General features: G+C 36.1%; 1 protein-coding gene across 2 annotated transcripts; it reads right to left on the bottom strand.

The window, feature by feature from the left end:
* Window positions 1–1,124: 1,124 nt before the first annotated feature.
* LOC103701666 (K+-H+ exchange-like protein) lies at window positions 1,125–16,768 on the bottom strand. Of its 2 annotated transcripts, XM_088721550.2 has the most exons (9): window positions 16,237–16,768; window positions 16,083–16,147; window positions 15,906–16,004; window positions 11,733–11,873; window positions 11,054–11,101; window positions 10,883–10,952; window positions 7,949–8,020; window positions 6,457–6,615; window positions 1,125–1,630 (listed from the first exon to the last, which is right to left on the bottom strand). In XM_088721550.2, the coding sequence occupies exons 1-9, from the start codon at window positions 16,426–16,428 to the stop codon at window positions 1,490–1,492; spliced, it is 987 nt and encodes a 328-aa protein (XP_088577676.1). In that variant the 5' UTR covers window positions 16,429–16,768; the 3' UTR covers window positions 1,125–1,489. The 2 variants fall into 2 exon arrangements, with proteins under 2 accessions (XP_088577676.1, XP_038972261.1); XM_039116333.3 differs by lacking the exon at window positions 11,733–11,873 and having other exon boundaries at window positions 16,237–16,753.
* Between the last annotated feature and the right edge of the window lie 923 nt (window positions 16,769–17,691).

Raw genomic sequence — 17,691 nt, 5'->3', positions numbered from 1 at the left:
AGGATTCAAACGTCCGACCCGATTGATGGCTTGGGGCGGGTTATTTTGTGGGGACTAGCGTCCGTTCCCAAACTTTGAGAAGATGCCGGTGCGCGGGTGAGTTAAGGCGGTGGATGCTGGCTGCTGTCGTCAATGGTGGCTTCAGGTGATGGGCTACAGGATGCCCCAAACGTATTCTTATTTCAGAATTTGCGGATGGAGTAACACCGTAACACTCTAGAGTTCGCATTATAACTTAGAAATATGATTTTAAAGATGACAATAGACCATATCAACCAATTATATAATAACTTTGTAGTTATACAAAGTATACTGATAAGATTGCTTAACTATAATCTAGGTCTGACTTGATCATTCAATTGGATTATTGGGTTCAAAAGATTTATTAATATATCGAGCCTAATTTAGTCAAGTTCAGGTTATGCAACGAAGCAGCCATAATAAGCCCCAGATCCTCTTTTCTCAAGACAGCAGAAAAGGACCGCTTTATTTTTACACCTCAAGCATGAGCATAAATCTAAAAAAAGGCCGAAGTCTCACCATGAGAAATTAGTCCGTATTATCCTTGATAAAAAGGCATGAACCAATTAATTCTGAAGGCTTCAAAATGGAATATACTTTTTGCTACCAAAACAGAATAGCATGTGAAAATAAAGCGTTACAGTTCTCTTGAAGAAAGTAAATGTGTCTTCTGTCCCAAGAGAAATATTCAGTCACTTCTGGAGAGATACACTACAGCTGCCATTGGCTAGACGAATTGATGTGCCTCTGAACATTTAAAAAAAACAAAAAAACAAAAAAGAAAGGATCACTTCTAACAATTTTTCTTTGGAGAACTTATCGTACAATTAGTATGATATGACAGTTTGAATTTGTTATGCCACAATTTTGTCAAACGTGCAACAACACCCATGAAATTGTACACTTGCATGTCATAGCTGGAATATTTCAAAACCATTTGATGTAATTTATATATCGTCAGATATTTTCTCCATGGTAACTACAAGGCAGCACTCTGCAAGTCCATGGAGTGCCATTTTATTGCTTTTTTCAACTTTGACCTCAATCAAGGATTACCTGGTATTAATTGTTAAGTGCCACAAGCAAAAAAGTGATGCTCATTGCCTACAAAAAGATCATGAAATTTAATCACTTCCCAATGAAATGTTTTAGAAAAAGGTTTATTACAAGAAGAAAATATTTTGCAGAACCTCCCAATAGTTTCTAAACTAAAAAGTATGAATAAAGGGAAAAATTAAGAAAAGAAAAGAAAAGTAACTGTCTTATTTGATCTTACAACTACAATGAACATTTTCATGTAATCAAAATTTCATCATTGAGCCTGTCCCAGCACATGCATCTTCTATACCGACTCTCTTGGTCCTATCACGTCGTTGGCTTGGTCTTCGATGGAATAGGTGTTAGGTGTTAGGCAACTAAACATGTAGGCTCAAACTTGGGTTCAGCTTCAGTGTGTCTGAGAAACAAACTACAGAAACTCCTTGAACTTTAATACATCCTTCTTGTCCAGATCATATTCCTTGCAGATGCTGGAGATTGTGCAACAACTGACACCATCCTCAGGATCTCTCTGAACAAGTCTCTCGAGGTCATCAGAAGGCTTTAAAACCTTTTGCAAAGAAGAACATATTTAATCAAAACAGGGAGACAGATAAGAGCTAACAGACTTACACTCTCATGTCAAATAAACGAACCAAAGTAAAATCAACAATAAAATTCAATATTGTGTTTTTTCAGAAATCTACATCAAGGAGACAGCACAAATGCCAGGTAACTTTATATGTGTGTTATTTCCATATTTCATATGTTCTTTCAAAATGAAGTGCATTCAACAAAGCTATAAAGCTTTAGATTCTAAAACACTGGCTATTTTATATGCATGCATGTGTGTTTTAACAGAAATTAGGTGCATTGCAAAATTGCACATAAAGATCAAGATGCTTTGATCCCAAAAAAAAAAACCTCATAAAAATTTGTTAACTGAGAATTCTTAATAAAACTAAAGAAATTCTTCGGAATCTTTAAATATTACGGACAGGGCACTAAAAAGAATTAATAAAAGATAACTGAATAACATTTTTAGAAGGGAATCATAAGGAAAAGGTCCAGCCTAGTTTTGATTTTGTAGATTTAGCTCACTTCTCTTTAGGACATGTTTGGTTATGTAAGCGAAGCAAAAGTGACTTTTAGGCACTTGCTACTTTCTGAAAGTACACTTTGAAAAAGTGGGCACTTTTGCTGTTTAGTTTGTCGACAAAGTGACGATTACTGAACTGCACTTATCACTTTGGGTGTTTGGTTATCTGATAAAAAAAGTCACTACTAGCACATATAGAATATTTTTATTTTGTTATGATTTATTTTATAGATATTTAAATAATATTATTTAATATATCACATATGAATGTAATCATGTGCTGACTGAATAAAACAAGGGTTTTTGCGTACATACCCTCCTAAATATTGAAATTTGCATGAATACCCTCCCAAAATTGATATTTGCATGTATATCTTCATCAAATACTTATTTTGTATGTATACTCTTCTTTTTTTTATGTGTGTATGCACTGATACCATCTAACGCCATTAAGAAGTTAGCGATTTAAAATTGAGATGACTAAAATACCATTAATAAGTAAACATGCAAAAAGAAATGTTTATAAGGGTATACATGCAAATGGCAAGTTTGGAGGATATTCATGCAATTTTATATATTTAGGAAAGTATACACACAAAAAAATCTTTAGATTTTTGCATAAATAGCCTTCTAAATATTGAAATTTGTATGAATACCCTCTAAATTGATATTTACGTGCATGCCCTCACAAACACAATCTTTGTATGAATACCTTTGACATAGCCACTCAGCTAACGTAATCAGCCAAAATCATATTTATTTAAATTAAAAATTAATTAAAATTATGAAAGTTTTTTTTTTATTTCTGAAGCAGGTAACAGGTTAACAGGTCTCACTGAAAACTAATATCCATGGTCTGCCATACCAGTACGTACCAGTCCGGCCTGGGACCGGTACCGGATCAACGTGGAATCCGGTACCGGTAGTTTATTGTTGAAGAACCGGCAGGGACCGGTTCGGACCGGCACGGGACCGGTTCGGACTGGTACGCCACCGGTATGGACCGGTATGGGACTGGTTTCGTACCGGTCCGGACCGCCACCGGTACGCCGACCGGTACCGGTACGGCGGACCTTGCTAATATCCCTAACTCCTTTGAGAAATTTTTCAATCTTTCTCGACCCTCTCTTTCACTTCTCTGTCCGGAATCAAACCATCCCTCGACTCCCTTCTCTACCATAGACAACCCTTCATTGTATCTTTTTTACATAAAGATGGTCATGTCCTGCTTTTAGTTTTATGAATTATTTAAAGAAAAGTGTTGTGAGAGATTTGCAATATTTATCTTTTAGTGTATGAGATTTGCAATGTTTATCTTTTAGAGTTGGAAAATTTCTCATATACAGGCTGGTGGCTAATTTAAAATTACTGTGACAAGATGGGCCCCATATACTAGATCTTTTCTTCTTCCAGAAAATTGAAGCTCCAAAGAAAAGTGGCTTAAGGTACACAACGTAAGGGGCGACATTCTATTACATGGCCGCGAAGATTGTTAATAAGTCTGAAGGGGATGATTGATATCGTTCTTCCACCCATGAGCATAGCAATAGCAAGAAAACTTGATCATTGCAATCTATCATGTGTCTTTAAGAGATTCTAATCATTTTCTATATTCTAATGTATGTCTTCATATATGCATCTATAACGATAAATATTATAAGCTATGTTTCGATGAAATAAGATATAATAGTTGTTATAAATAAAGAATAAAGTAGAATAATCCCATGATTAGTGAAAGAACTTCCATTTTCAACCAAAAAAAGAAACTTCCATAACTCTTTTTGTTATCTAATTGTTGAACCAATCTTTTTTTAAAATAATATTTTCATGAAAAATATTGAGGAACAGGCATTAGACAAATCCGAGTATTAAAACAGGTTGAAATAGAAAAAAATAAAATTAGATTTTTTTGCATGTAAACCCTTCTAAATATATGAAACTACATAAATACCCTCGCAAAGTGTTATTTGCATATATACCCTTATCAAATATTTCTTTTTGCATATCTACCCATTAAGGGTATTTCAGTTATTTTTAATTTTAAACCGCTGATTTCTTAACAGCGTTAGATGGTATGAGTATATATAAAAAAAAAATGAAGAGCATACACACAAAACAAATATTTTATAAAGGTATATATGCAAATATCAATTTTGGAAAGATATTGATGCAAATTTTAATATTTAGGAGGATATGTATGCAAAAAACCTATAAAACAATGTTATTTTATTATTATTTTTCCCAATGTATAAGTAATATAATAACAGTTCAAAAACTAATTATTATTAAAATAAAAATAATTACTAATAATATAATTAATAATAGTATAATAATTTGTAATAATTTAATTGTTATAATATAATAATTATATAATATAATACAATAACAAACTGTTATAATATTTTAAACTAGTAATATATATCATAAGAATTTAATATAAAAGTATCATTGATGATTCTCAGTATAATATAACAAAAATAATGAGAATAAAAACAAATATGAATAATGTAATTCATAATAATTATTAATAGCAAATTTATAATTAATAAAATTTATAATATAAGATAAAAATAAAGATATTATATATTCTAATATAATAATATTGTTGGTAATTAAAGTGGCCAAAAGTCACTTTAGCCCTCAAAGTGACTTTTGGATTCCACTTTCCCCATCAAATGATTCCGTGTTGAAAGTTCATTTTATAAAAATGACTTTTAGCACTTTCAAGCTAACCAAGCATGCCCTTGACAAGACCAATTGTGGGACTTTTCGATGCTTTTGCCCCCGATGCCAAGGATGCACTAGCCCACGAATATGCACTAGCCCACGAATATGCATTGCGCTCTCAACAATTATGTGCATTCAGTATAGAAAGTATGTGCATGCGCTATGGAGATATGTATATTCACTACTCCTTGAATATGCCACTTGAGTGTATCAACTAACAAAAGGTGCAAATGTGACCAAAAATTTTAAAACTGGAACATTTTTCTGAAAAAAGGAAAAGTAGCCTGAAGCATGCATTATGAAAATATGTATATTGGCTACTGCCTAAACATATCAGGTGACTGCCTTTCTACACTAATAACATGAGAGGAGAAAGAAAGAAATATTTAAAAAAAAAATTAAATAAAAAATTCTAGAAATTAGGATTCTTGAATGCCTAGATGCTGGGAATTCCAGAGAGAGAGAGAGAGAGAGCGAGCATGGTTTTGTTACTCCTTCTCCCTCTCTATTGGTTTTTTTCTGCTTAATATTATTGTTACTCATGTGCATCAAACATGTCGGCTGCCTGTATCCACTAACACAAGGGGCAAAGGAGGCCAAAAATTTTAAAACTGAGCCGCTCCTGTGAAAAAAAAGTAGCCTGAAGCTGCTACAATGAAGAAAAAGTGAGCTGTTTTTGCAAAATTTGTTTTTTTAAAAAGTGCATACTTGTGTGGGAAAATCTGAAATTATAAGATTTGTTGGTATTAGATTAACATGATGCAGCATGTGTGGTGAGGCTCTCGGACTTTAATGATGTCCTTAAAACATAGCTATATCCTGCTGTTTTTTTTTCTCCAAAATATTGCTAACATGTCTTGCAATCAACAAATTTAAAAGGTTGGTTAAACTACCAAGAGACTTCATAACTACGTAAACAAACAACTATAAACCTTGACAGAGATTTTGGCTAAGGTGGCAGCACAACTATAACATTCCCGAGGTCCAGAAAAAAATTTTTACTCGAGAAACTGAGAGCAGTTTTAAAATAGAAATACATTGAACTCTTTAAATTTTTTAATATCTGAGTAATTCTGGGATATATGTATCTCATCAAGTAATCAGTTAAGTTTCATAATATTAAGGTCTTGGGTCCAAGATGATTTCAAGTTACTTAGGTCAAAATAAAGAAAAATAAGCTTTGTGAACTTAGTTTCTTTGAGTAGCACTTAGCCCCAATTACCTAGCCTTTGCAAGTAGCCACATAATTGTCAGATGAATCAAAGTCCAAAATGACACAGAATTTGCAAATTTCTCAGTCCCCAATAATCCGCAGATGGAAAACTAATGAATTCATAAATCCAAATATTTTCACCAATTAAAAACTGAATGAAATGTTGGAAATAAATTTGCCTAAAGAAAAAAAGGAGGAAGAAGTTTTTAAGGAAAACCGGATATTGGCCCTCAGGAATGATAGAAGTACCATTTTTCCACAAGCTTCTTTAAACAATCACTTTGACTCAGTTCTTAGTTTATTAACAAGAGAGGGCAAGGTTGCATTGATGAATATGAAATGAAAAGGGCATGCTCACCCATGGAGACTCAGGAGCATTGTCTGGACTACAATTGGAATCCTCATTGTCTGGACTACAATTGGAATCCTTCATAGACCCATTTTCCTTCCCATTGCCCCTAAGCAAACTCCATGACCTTGAACAGTCCGAAACTAGTAATAGGAGCCTCTCACTTCCCTGAAAATAATAATAAAAAAAGACAACTGTAAGAAAAGAATAACAGAGAAAGCATTGAATCATAAAAGTAAATAGTGTCCAGAAGAGACCAAGACATGAATAAGTATGAGAAGATATGAATAAGTATGAGAGAGAGCAACAAACAAACTAGTGGAAGAGTTGGCAATAATTAAGAGCAGATAAGAACAACGAAAAATTGGAAAGGAACAACAATGGTTCTGTTAATTGGGTTACATAAATGCCAAGATACAATATCACTGAAATTGTAACATGCCAAAGGCTGCAGTTTTTATAATCTCAAAACCAATACCAAGCCTCCAAACATGACAAAGTGTCAATTGAAGTGCACAATTTTTCCTTAGGAAATGTATTGCTTTAGTAAGAAGAAATAGATGCAAAAGTCATGAACAAGAGTCATTATGCCCAAGTCCTTTGGCAATAGTACAGGTGGCCCATGCCTTTCATCATGCTCAATCTGCTCTCTGGCAGAAACTTATCGGCCATCTCATTGGCAAACAATTAACACGAGTAAGGGCAATGCTATCACCTAAAGCAACATCTCTTTCATATAAGGAGCTTATGTGGTTTCTTTATATATAGCAATCAAGTATATTCCAAAGAAAACTTCGAAATCCCTTAAAACTTTCCTTCAACCAGATACAAATAAATAACAGCTTCAGATTCTTTTTTTCCCTCTTTTTTCTTGTTAGTTGGTCTGTAAGCAATGTAACCCAACAATAACAGAGACAACCCCACCTGAAAAAAAAGGGTGTGCACTATCTGAAAGTTTTGATCCCTTGTATCCAACTCAATATTTCACCTACAATATCATATTCTTCCTGAGTTATCAGGCACGTTCAACAGTTGCTTTATCAAAAGTTCAATCTAGCAGCTTACAGAAGATATATGACATCTCAGAAAAATAAGGGGACAGTAACCACCAATAATGTGAGATTACCCAACGAAAATTACAGAACATCTCTCTTAATTTATATTAGTTAAGGCCATTGCACATGGATAACAAAGTATAGTTGGACTAGTAAACATATTAAACACTCATTACCAAGTAATGCAACAGCATTCTTATCTTATCCAGACAGTCAAACAACCCCCCAAAACAGCAGGTCGCTAACATAAGACATGAGTGAGCTGTTATGTTAAATAGCAAAAAACAACAATTACACATTTCAGGCCATCTAAATTAAGCAAAGATATAACAAAGAACAAAGCAGTTGCATAATAGGTTGCAGTAACTACCATGCTTCATTATAAAAACAAAACATAAATATACGCAAATTTAATTTCCACTATTTAACCAGACTGCTCAGGGTACCTTGAGAGCTCTCCAATGAGAATATGCACGGAACAAGATCCAGAAAAAAGGTATGTTTGGCAATGGTAAAACCTGGAAAGAATGAAAATGATGATATGAAATTAGAACCAGAAACACAACCATTTACCATTGCATTTTACTGGAAATATTTGTGCTTATGTGTGTGTCTGCCGTATGATAAGTAAAGGAACATTCACATATTAATGATGAAAATACTACATGATAAAAAAGGCTCGAAGAGAAAAACCACTATTCAGTTCAAATAGACATAATTAAGGCTCTTCACACCTCACACCTCGGGGTGGGGCTCTCCTTGAGGGTCATACATGAGGCCATATAAAGTGAGGCATAAGGTCAGCAGAACAGTCCCAAACCGCCCGGTTCAGAGCATCCTGAGCTATACTGGCGGCGGACTAGGACGGCTCCGGCAAAAAGACCGAGATGACGTCGTCGGAGGGGAAGAAAGAGAAGGAAAGAGAAAAAAAGAGAGAGCGAGCGGCGGAGGGAGAGAGAGGGAGAGGCAGGGAGGCCAGCGGAGGCCGCAGCTGGGTCCCTATTTCATTCGAAACAGGGGTCCAACCGCTAAGAAAATTTATAATTTTTAAGTGAAGTCGGCCCTCCACCGGCTCCTGTGTCGGTGCAAGCCCGAGACGGCACAGCGCGGGCCCGTACTGACTCGTGCCGCCAGGTAACCGGTACGGTGCCCGATACCAGCACAGCAGACCGTGGTGAGGTATGTGTACCATGAATAGCACCATTAGAACTTCAGTCGAAACTTAACCAAAACACTTAAATTTTCAGTTTTGGTAGGAACCGATCTGATATTGGAGTTAATTTTGGAATTTCAAAACTTAGTTGTAGGCCAAGTTTATTTTACACACAAGCAATTCACAATAATCTTTTGTCATTTCTCCATTTTCTCCTATTTTTAAAAGCATTTTTCCATGATCAAACTTGAAACATTTTGTGGTTGTTTAAAAGCAAATATTTTCATATAGGCTTAGCCACCCTATAGCTTTGACCTAATAGATATTTCAAACTTTGTGTAAAATTCTCATCAAAAAATAAAATGATATATTACTTAAGATGATGTGGAAAATTTATATTCGATCTTTATATTTAAAATAGTTATGTAAACTTTCTACGCAAAATACACACATGCATGCAACTCATATATATATAGACACATATACAGTTTCAAACATGAAGGCACCAAAATGATATCCAGATTTCAAATAATATGCTGTGCTTTGAAAGGATGTCTACTTTTTTTTTGACTTGTTTATATTTTTTTTCTCATATTTTCTTTTCCTATTAAATTTTTTAAATATTTTGTGGACAAACCAGCCAAAACATGAATTTCATTTGACCTGTTTAAAACCAAAACCAATTGCAAACCCTGAAAAAGAGGATCATCTTAGATGCACATATTGCACTCATTGTTGTTTGGAATTGCAGAATTGTAAGGCAAAGCATTCAGACATTGAAGAATTAGTGAGGATCACAAAGTACAATGCTGTTTTGCACAAATCATAAAGATTAGGATGCATAACACATGTTACCGTAACTTGGTTTAGTGGAGTCCATACGAAATACAATCACGAAAGAATAGAGAAAAGGTACCTCTTTTCCATTTTGATTTGAGGAAACTTTCAAATTCTAATGTTCATACCTCTCACATGAAAAGCCTCTAAATTCTATCTAATGACAAGTCATCACCTCATCTCAACCATTTACTAGCGTGCAAATATTTATGAAAGATATAAGGGATTTTAACAGAATGCAATTAATGATTCATTTGACCTACAGATTCATACTCCATTTGATAAATATAAGCACAAGTGATTCACTTTGGCTCACGTAATCTCCAAGTCTAGCGCCCATCTAACAACCACTTTTATTGAGGTTCTTTACAAATGGATTTCAGTTGGATCTAAATATTACAACAATTTCTACTGATTCTTACTTTCTATCATAATGATAGTGATACCTAAAACTCACCATGTTGTTCTCCAAATTGCAAAATAAGCAGCACCCACTTACAATCTTAGCATGAGATCAATCCTTTTCTATTATTGTATTGATAATCGGAATCTTTCAACTATAATCATTCCAAGAGATAGAAATTCCCCAATGGACTCGTGCAAGCCCACAACTGAGAAAAAAAGAAAGATCCCTGAAAATGGCAAATTACAAATAGGAAATAACGCATTCTAAACAATCACATAAAAGTCAAGAATATGGACACAAGGTTTACACTCCATCTAGCTTTAGCTGAGTAGGTTAAAATCTTTGCTCTTTTCATTATCCAGTGGCACCTTTAAGGATCTGAACTTTTGCTCAGACCACCATTTAGACAAGCTTGAACCAATAATTACCTTTAAACTAGAGAGATTTCTAACATAAACTTATAAATTCCCTGTAGGAAGTAGGTGAGAATGGTTGGCAATTAACTATCCACCTGTTTCTTTATTATTTCTATGCACAAGACATTTGGGAAGGCATGTTCTTGCGAAATCCATTTCCACACCTCTGGTCCTCAGCAGTGAGATATCTCAAAAGTTAAAAATTGTAACTCTTCCAACTCTTGGTATATTGGATAGTAGCACATTCTAAATGCCATATCACAGATACTGGTGATAGGGAAAAGGGAAGATCCTTCAAATATATGCATAAATGTTTGTGAAACATGGATTAACATCAAAATCAAGTTAGTTGAACATTCTTAGCATTGAGGAGCATATGGATTGTAAAAGTCTAACAGTATATACTAATATGAGAAGAAGGTTTGTGGTAATAAAAACCGCAATATGATGATGAAATATACAGCATAACCTATATAATATCTTGACACTATCATGAATTTGCAGGATACTTCAAATATGATAGAGAAGAATCTGAATGACAAAGATCTGTGCTTATTCATATACTTACAGCTAAAATGGTTGTAAATGGAAGCAAGAAAACTGAACTATAAAAATATCTCTTGTGAATTGCAGATCCCCTGGTACCCGAGTTATCATGAAAAGAAAGGTAACAGAGTTCAAGTGAGATGCAAAGTGTTCAAAAAGTGTGGAAATTGTCAATGTATAAGAAATCCATTACCTCATAGCTATGTGTCGTAATCTTCGCCGTACAAGACGGGGATTTAAACTGCAGTTTTTTGGGGAAAAATAAGATGTATGAAGTCACAGGATTGTCTAAAACTGAAAGAAAATGAAAATGATTTAAAAGAAGAAAAATAGAAGTGACATAAAGACCATTACTTGTTGGACAGGATATTCAAATGTCGGAAAAATAGGGATATGCAAATGGAGTAAGAGGGATGTCTCAAGAGGCTCATGGCTCTTCCTAAGGTAGAAAAGTAAACAACATTTGCCTCCCATAAGAAATTCTCAAAATTGAAGGCAGCTGAAAGCAAATCCCCCCCATTCAGTTCATCAATCTGAAATTCAAAATGCAAGTTTCTTTATGCACAAAATTTTAACTTGAGAGTTGTCCTAGAAAGGAAAGAGGATTTGGATGATTTACTCAATACTATAGAATTTGATAAGGATTGCTTTGTAAAGAATATTTACATATTATTCTACAAGAGGTAAAACCAAGTGTAGCAATATTTCAAGCTTCCATGCTTTAGGCATGAAATCAACATTACAAACTTACTATTTCTCTTCTGAAATCTAGTCACTAGTGTAAAGGTTTCTCAATACTTTTAAGAGTTTTTTTTTCCCCACAGACAGCAGGAGAAGGACAGAGAGAAAGGGAGGGAGAGCCGTCCGCGTACCTCTTGTTGCTAAACAAAACAGTGCGAATACTAGGGAAGCTCCAGTTCACTAATACTTTTAGAGTTGGAGATATTATTCTTTGTGGGTCATGCACATACACATTGACCTTGTGGCGATCCACTATAAGTGTTAACAAATTCCTGAGAAGACTGACAGCAGTAAATATTCAAGCAGTTGATTCAAAGTAGATAAATCAAAATTCAAGTGATGGAATAGTGGTGGGCGAGGCAGAGTTGCCGAGTGCTCTCCGAGATGTTTTGCCTTTTATTTTTTTGGCTGTATCCGTACACGTGTTGTATGATACTTCCGTCTTCAGCACAAAATATATATATATATATATATATATATATATATATATATATATATATATATATATATATATATATATTGGTTGAAGATCACTTGTTGCAAGACAACGAGATCGTAGTAGGTGAAAGAATCGGCTCTGGAGTAGGCAACTCAAGTTTTCACACAGTGGAGGGCTCCAATTGCACAATCAGAATGATGGGAAGGTATTTTGGTCCCAGAACCAGCAGTGGCTGAGGATTGATCGTTGCATGCCAAGCGAGGTTGTAGTGGGCCAAAATATTAGCTGAGGAAGGAATGAAAATCGAGTTTTCAAGCAATGGAGGGTTCCAATGGCTCAATCAGAACAATGGGAAGGTATTTTGATCTCGAAACCAGCATGTAGGATCACTTGTTGCATCCCAATGAGGTTGTAACAAGCGAAAGAATCAACTTATGAGATCATGCAATGGAGGGCTCCAATCACTCGATAAAGATGGGAAGGTATTTTGGTCCCGAAACCAGCAAATATTTGCATCCAGGAAACCGATTGTAGCAGAACAGGTGAAGAATGGTTTAGATTCAATCAAGCTTTGAGTCCTATGATCTCAGTCTTTAAGTAATTGGAGTAAACTTGAGGGAAAAAAAGGTTACTGTTTGTGGCACCATTAACACAACAGTATCACTAACACTGATAGATCTCTATTATTTAGCTTTTATTTTCTTGTCAAAGTCCACGTTATCATATAAGTATTTAAAGACTCCAGTTAGGAAATATGTTGGGCTTGTTGGGTTCATTAGAAAGGGATGTAGTTGGACAAAAAAAAGAGGGTATTGTATGCTGGTTATCTCTTGACAACAATAGAAAAATATCCTTTGAGCCTGGTTTGGCTACCCTTCCATTCTTCTCTCTTTAACCTTTTCTTCTTTCTCCTATTCTTTTAAATTCACAGTGGTTGATTTATCTCTCTAGGCCTTCCATTGTTTCTTCTTTATTTGCTGCTCTTTATTTATCTCTTGGGACCAGTGTCTGCTATGCCGATAACAGGCCCCGAACTGGTTGCCCGGCGGCACAGGTCAGTGGAGAGGGACAACAGAAGAGAGGAAAAGAGAGAGAGAAGGGGGAGGCCGGGGGAGGGCAGTGGAGAGCCAGCGAAGGGTCGGAGAGCCACCGCACGGAGGAGGGGCATTTAAAAAAAATGTGAAATCGGCAATGGGTTTGCCGACTTTCAATTAAAAATCACAAAAATAAAAAGAGCCTCCTTGGAGACCTTGTTTCGAACGAAACAGAAGACCGGAGGTGGAGCCCTTCTTCCACGGCTCCCCGGCCTCTGCTTCCTCTGCGCAACGGCTCCCTGGCCTCCGCCGACCGGCCTCCACCTTCTTCTCCTTCTTCCTCCCTCCCTCGCTCTCTCTCACAGCTCGAGACGCCCCGAATCAGGCAGTTCGGGATAGTTTCACCGACCATGCTTGAGACTAATCTGATCAATATGTTATACCATATTTAAATCTAAATCCTTGGCCATCTAATTTAAGGCTTAATTCTAGATATCTTATTGCAGCTCTCTAGGATTGTTGGCTATCACTTTATTCACATTTTCTGCTGAAATCTACTTCTTTGGCCTGAGCGGTGACTATAATAAGAGAACCTTCTTTTTACACCTAAAACCCTGAGAAATTTGTATCGAGGGTCATTACAAATTATCCAAACAAAATCAGAATTTTTTGGTCCACTGGTTTTATCCGAATTAATAGGAGACACATTTTTTCCCTGATTTCTGTGAACATGAAACAAGATAATAGGTTGACTTATTTTTCAATTGGTGCCACCCCTAAGATCCTTCCAAGCCATTGTAGGCCAACCCTAAGTAGTCCTACATCATCCAATCTATGGAAATGAAGAGTGTGAGAGATACAGATAACACATGGTGTTGCTAGGTAAGCAAAAGAATCTGCATCTAACAGAAACTATGATTAGGGAGAGACGCATTGAAGCCAACAAAGGTCATCTAAATTTACCTCGTGCAACTATATTGTGCAATACAACAAATGAAAAGTCAGTCTCAAACCATGGCAAAATTTTTAGGACTTCCTTGCTGCAAGTAGTAGTTCAATCGATTGACTTCTCAATTAATAGGAGTAAATATTCTGGATAAGTTTGCAAAAGTGCAGGGGACTGATAATACTCAAGCGTGGTAATAATAAAATTGAAAAGAGCAGACTTGAATGTAGAAGATGGCAACAGTTTTTTGCTTCAAATATATACCATGTTCTTTTAGAAGACAGATACCTCTGGACATAAGAGCTCAAATGGCTTTGATATTTCATGGTACGAGATAATTAAATACTTGAATTGATCATTTAATTCCATCAGAGCTATATCAAGATAAAAGATTAGCAGATTTCTCAAAGGATATCATTCTCAAGTATGGCCCTTCACTTAAGTTCATCATTTGCTTGACTCCTAGTACGGGCTACATTAGATATTCAAACCCTACAAAGTTAGGAAATTTCTAACAGGAAATAATGTGGTTTGAGAAATTACCAAGACAAAAAGATTTGGACTTGTGCAGATACTAAGCAAGTCAGGCATGTTTTAGAATTTATCAAATCATTTTTCCTGAAGGCTCTTTGCCATCTGAGGCTTGTAGGTTTGAGGCTATAGGTGGAGTTGGAAGAATCAAAGGTACACAAATGGTATTTGAAAGCAAAAGGGAGGCAACATCAAGCAAAGAAAAGAATCAACATAGCAAAGGTGAGTAGTTGTTGGTCACCAAAAGAAGAGATGACTCACTGCTGGCTCTCTCTCAAATCTGACCAAGAACCAGACTCATTTAAATCATTCAGGTCATTAGATCCATATTTATGTCGTGTCAGAAGCTAAGGTTCATAAACTTTTCATAAGCATATATGTCTCTGTAGGAGATTCTAGAAAGACTAGCTAATGTTAAAGTTACATCTCCGGTGAAGAAAATATAATGATTGCCAAAGGGCAAGATGAAAATGTGCATACAAAGCCAATGAAGAGGCATCACTGCTAGGAAAAAATGCACTGCCTACAGAAAATAAGCATTTGGTAACATTATCTGAAAAGTGCTTCTAAAAGCAGCAAAGTTAAAAAAGAGTTTTTTTGGAGAAGCAAGAAAAAACCTAGCTTCTAACTTCTCCTTCTCTTCTTATAAAGAAAAAGCAACACCACACACGCCCTTAATGACAAGAAACTAAGCATTGAGATAGGCAGCGATGTGAGAGAATTGCAGTGATATAAGATGACTAAATTGTGGTAAAGGAAAAAAGGAATTTCACTCCAGCTTGTTCTGAGAAGTTTTCATACATCAGCCATATGATTTATAAGTTATTCCGAAAATCTGCATTCCCTTGTACTCTTTGATAAGGAAAGAGTTAATTTATTTCAATGGAAAGGGTTCCATTATTCAAAGAGAAGAAATAACTGTATAGGAGCTTTAAGTAGACTTGCTTCACTCTGGATCCTCTTAGCATCTTTAGAGGCAGGCATTGCCAACTTTAGGGTAGACTACATAAATTCCTCTCATTGGTTCTATTTTTCTTTGCTCAAAAAAAAAATTGCTTTCTACACATTATCACAATGATAGATCGTTGTTGAAAACATATAACAGATGGTTTTAAGCACCACTGCAGCAATAGCATGATTGTCCATTGCTGTAACTAGATACCAGATATAGGTTGCTTTAGCCAGCAAATGCACCACGCATTTGAACTTTTAGCTATTTCAATAGTCTCTCACTCAAACATTCTTATAAACATATCATCACTCGCATATCAGAAAAAAACTGATTCTAGAATAATGGGAAAAAGAGAAAAACAGGAGGTCAAAGTTCGGTTCTACAAAACTTGAGAATCCTTACCTCGAGGGGTAAGTAATTTCAACCTTTGTAATGTCCTTGGAAACTGACTTCAGGAATATTTCAGACGGCTTCACTCGCGACAACAGCCGCAATCCCAGACTGCAATGCAACCAAATCTCCAAATGAATTCTGAAAACCATTTCTTTCCCATCAATCAAACAGGAAATAAGATCACACCTGTGGATTTTACTCTTGAATGTCCCAGAAGGAGCCTTCTCGAGACCAATCCAAGCTCTATTCATCTGAAAACAATCAAAGAGGAAACGACATAACAATATCATCATTCCTGTGGAACTCGAATAACATCGAATTCATCGATCAAGAACCGGACTTTATCTGCTCCGAAGTCGACGACGATCTCAGCTTTCTCCTGCACCGGACGGCCATGGGAGGAGATCTTTCTCCAGAGATCCTTCAATGCAGGAGGCGGCGACGAGGATTCGGGGCCGGAGACGGAGTCCAGGGATCGGGTGAAGCACCAGTTCCTCCCTCTGATCGGGAATACCACCAGGCGAGCTCTCATGATTCCGGCGAAGAAATCATACGAAGAAAACTTCAAAACCCAGAGATCCGATCGGAACGATGCGAAATTGGCAATCTAAAAGCCCTAGGAAAGAACAGAGGCACCATCCTATCGTCTTCTGGCACTCGCAAGATTTTGGAAAGAAGGCGGCGAAAAATCAAGTTAAAGATATCGCAATCTGGTCGACTTATTTATTTTTTTTTCTGCCACATGGGAATTTTTCCGTCCGTCGATTAAGGAAATGCCTGTTGGACCGCTTGATGCAGGAAGATGGACGGTTGTGTTGGCATGTGAAAAGAGGAAGAAATTAGAAGGGCAAATTGATTGAAGAGCGCATGATGGCTTTGTGGGGAGAGCGAAGGAGTTTGATGCATGGATTGGCGAAAAACTCCCTTCTTTGTCTTTATTGAGCATTAGAGGCAAATTATACCAACAAGGGCTTCTTTTTTATTCTTGACCCGAGCAATGCTCAAAAGGAAGGGCTTAATATTATCAACCTGCCTCAAAGACTTGATAGAAAGAGCTGATTTTCACGTCCCACTATCCTTCCTCCTATCAGCCACTTCATACATCAAACAGTTTCACCTCTGCTTTGTTGGGTTGAATTGATGGTATCAGCAAAAAAAATAGCTGTGGACCGCATATCGCTAGTAAATCGACTAATTTAGGATGACATATTCGCAAACTACACCTTTTATACCTAATTGTAGAGCCGAAAGATTATGATCAAGACATGATACAAGAATAGTTCATAGAAGTTTTTGTATATCTACTATCAAAGTATACTTTAGTTGGCGTAGCTCTTTTTACTATGGTCTGGACATGCTACTAAATCATAGAACCCCAATGCTTGAATTACTTCATCGATCAATGTTCTATCATGTATTGTTGTGGGGACCCATGCGAACATATGTTTAGTTCCACATCATCTGGGTAGATTTTGGGTACTTATGCGGGCCAAGGAACCCAAATTATTAGATTAGTTTCTATGTGGCCCACATAGATGGTTTAGTTAGAAAACTTTGGATGGTAGATAACTACCAACTATCTCTAGTAATGCCTAAAAGTAGTTTTCTTGATGGAAGAAAACTTTTTGGTTATCTGATAAGTCCCTAGCCTAGCCTATTTTTAAGCCAGTGATAGCTTCTAAAGTACTGGTTAGAAGAGTCCTTCTTCAAGTCTCTTATGGATCTTCCCATCTTCTTCTTTTAGTCTTTTGTGGATTAGAAGATCTTCTTTTTCAAGACTCTTGTGGATAGACTC

Source organism: Phoenix dactylifera, chromosome 5 (genome assembly GCF_051530095.1).
Source record: "Phoenix dactylifera cultivar Ajwa chromosome 5, Ajwa_hap1_PhDact_Kaust_v1.1, whole genome shotgun sequence".
NCBI lineage: Eukaryota > Viridiplantae > Streptophyta > Magnoliopsida > Arecales > Arecaceae > Phoenix > Phoenix dactylifera.
Note: the sequence above shows the minus strand (reverse complement) of the source record. Positions and strands in the feature narration are given on the sequence as shown.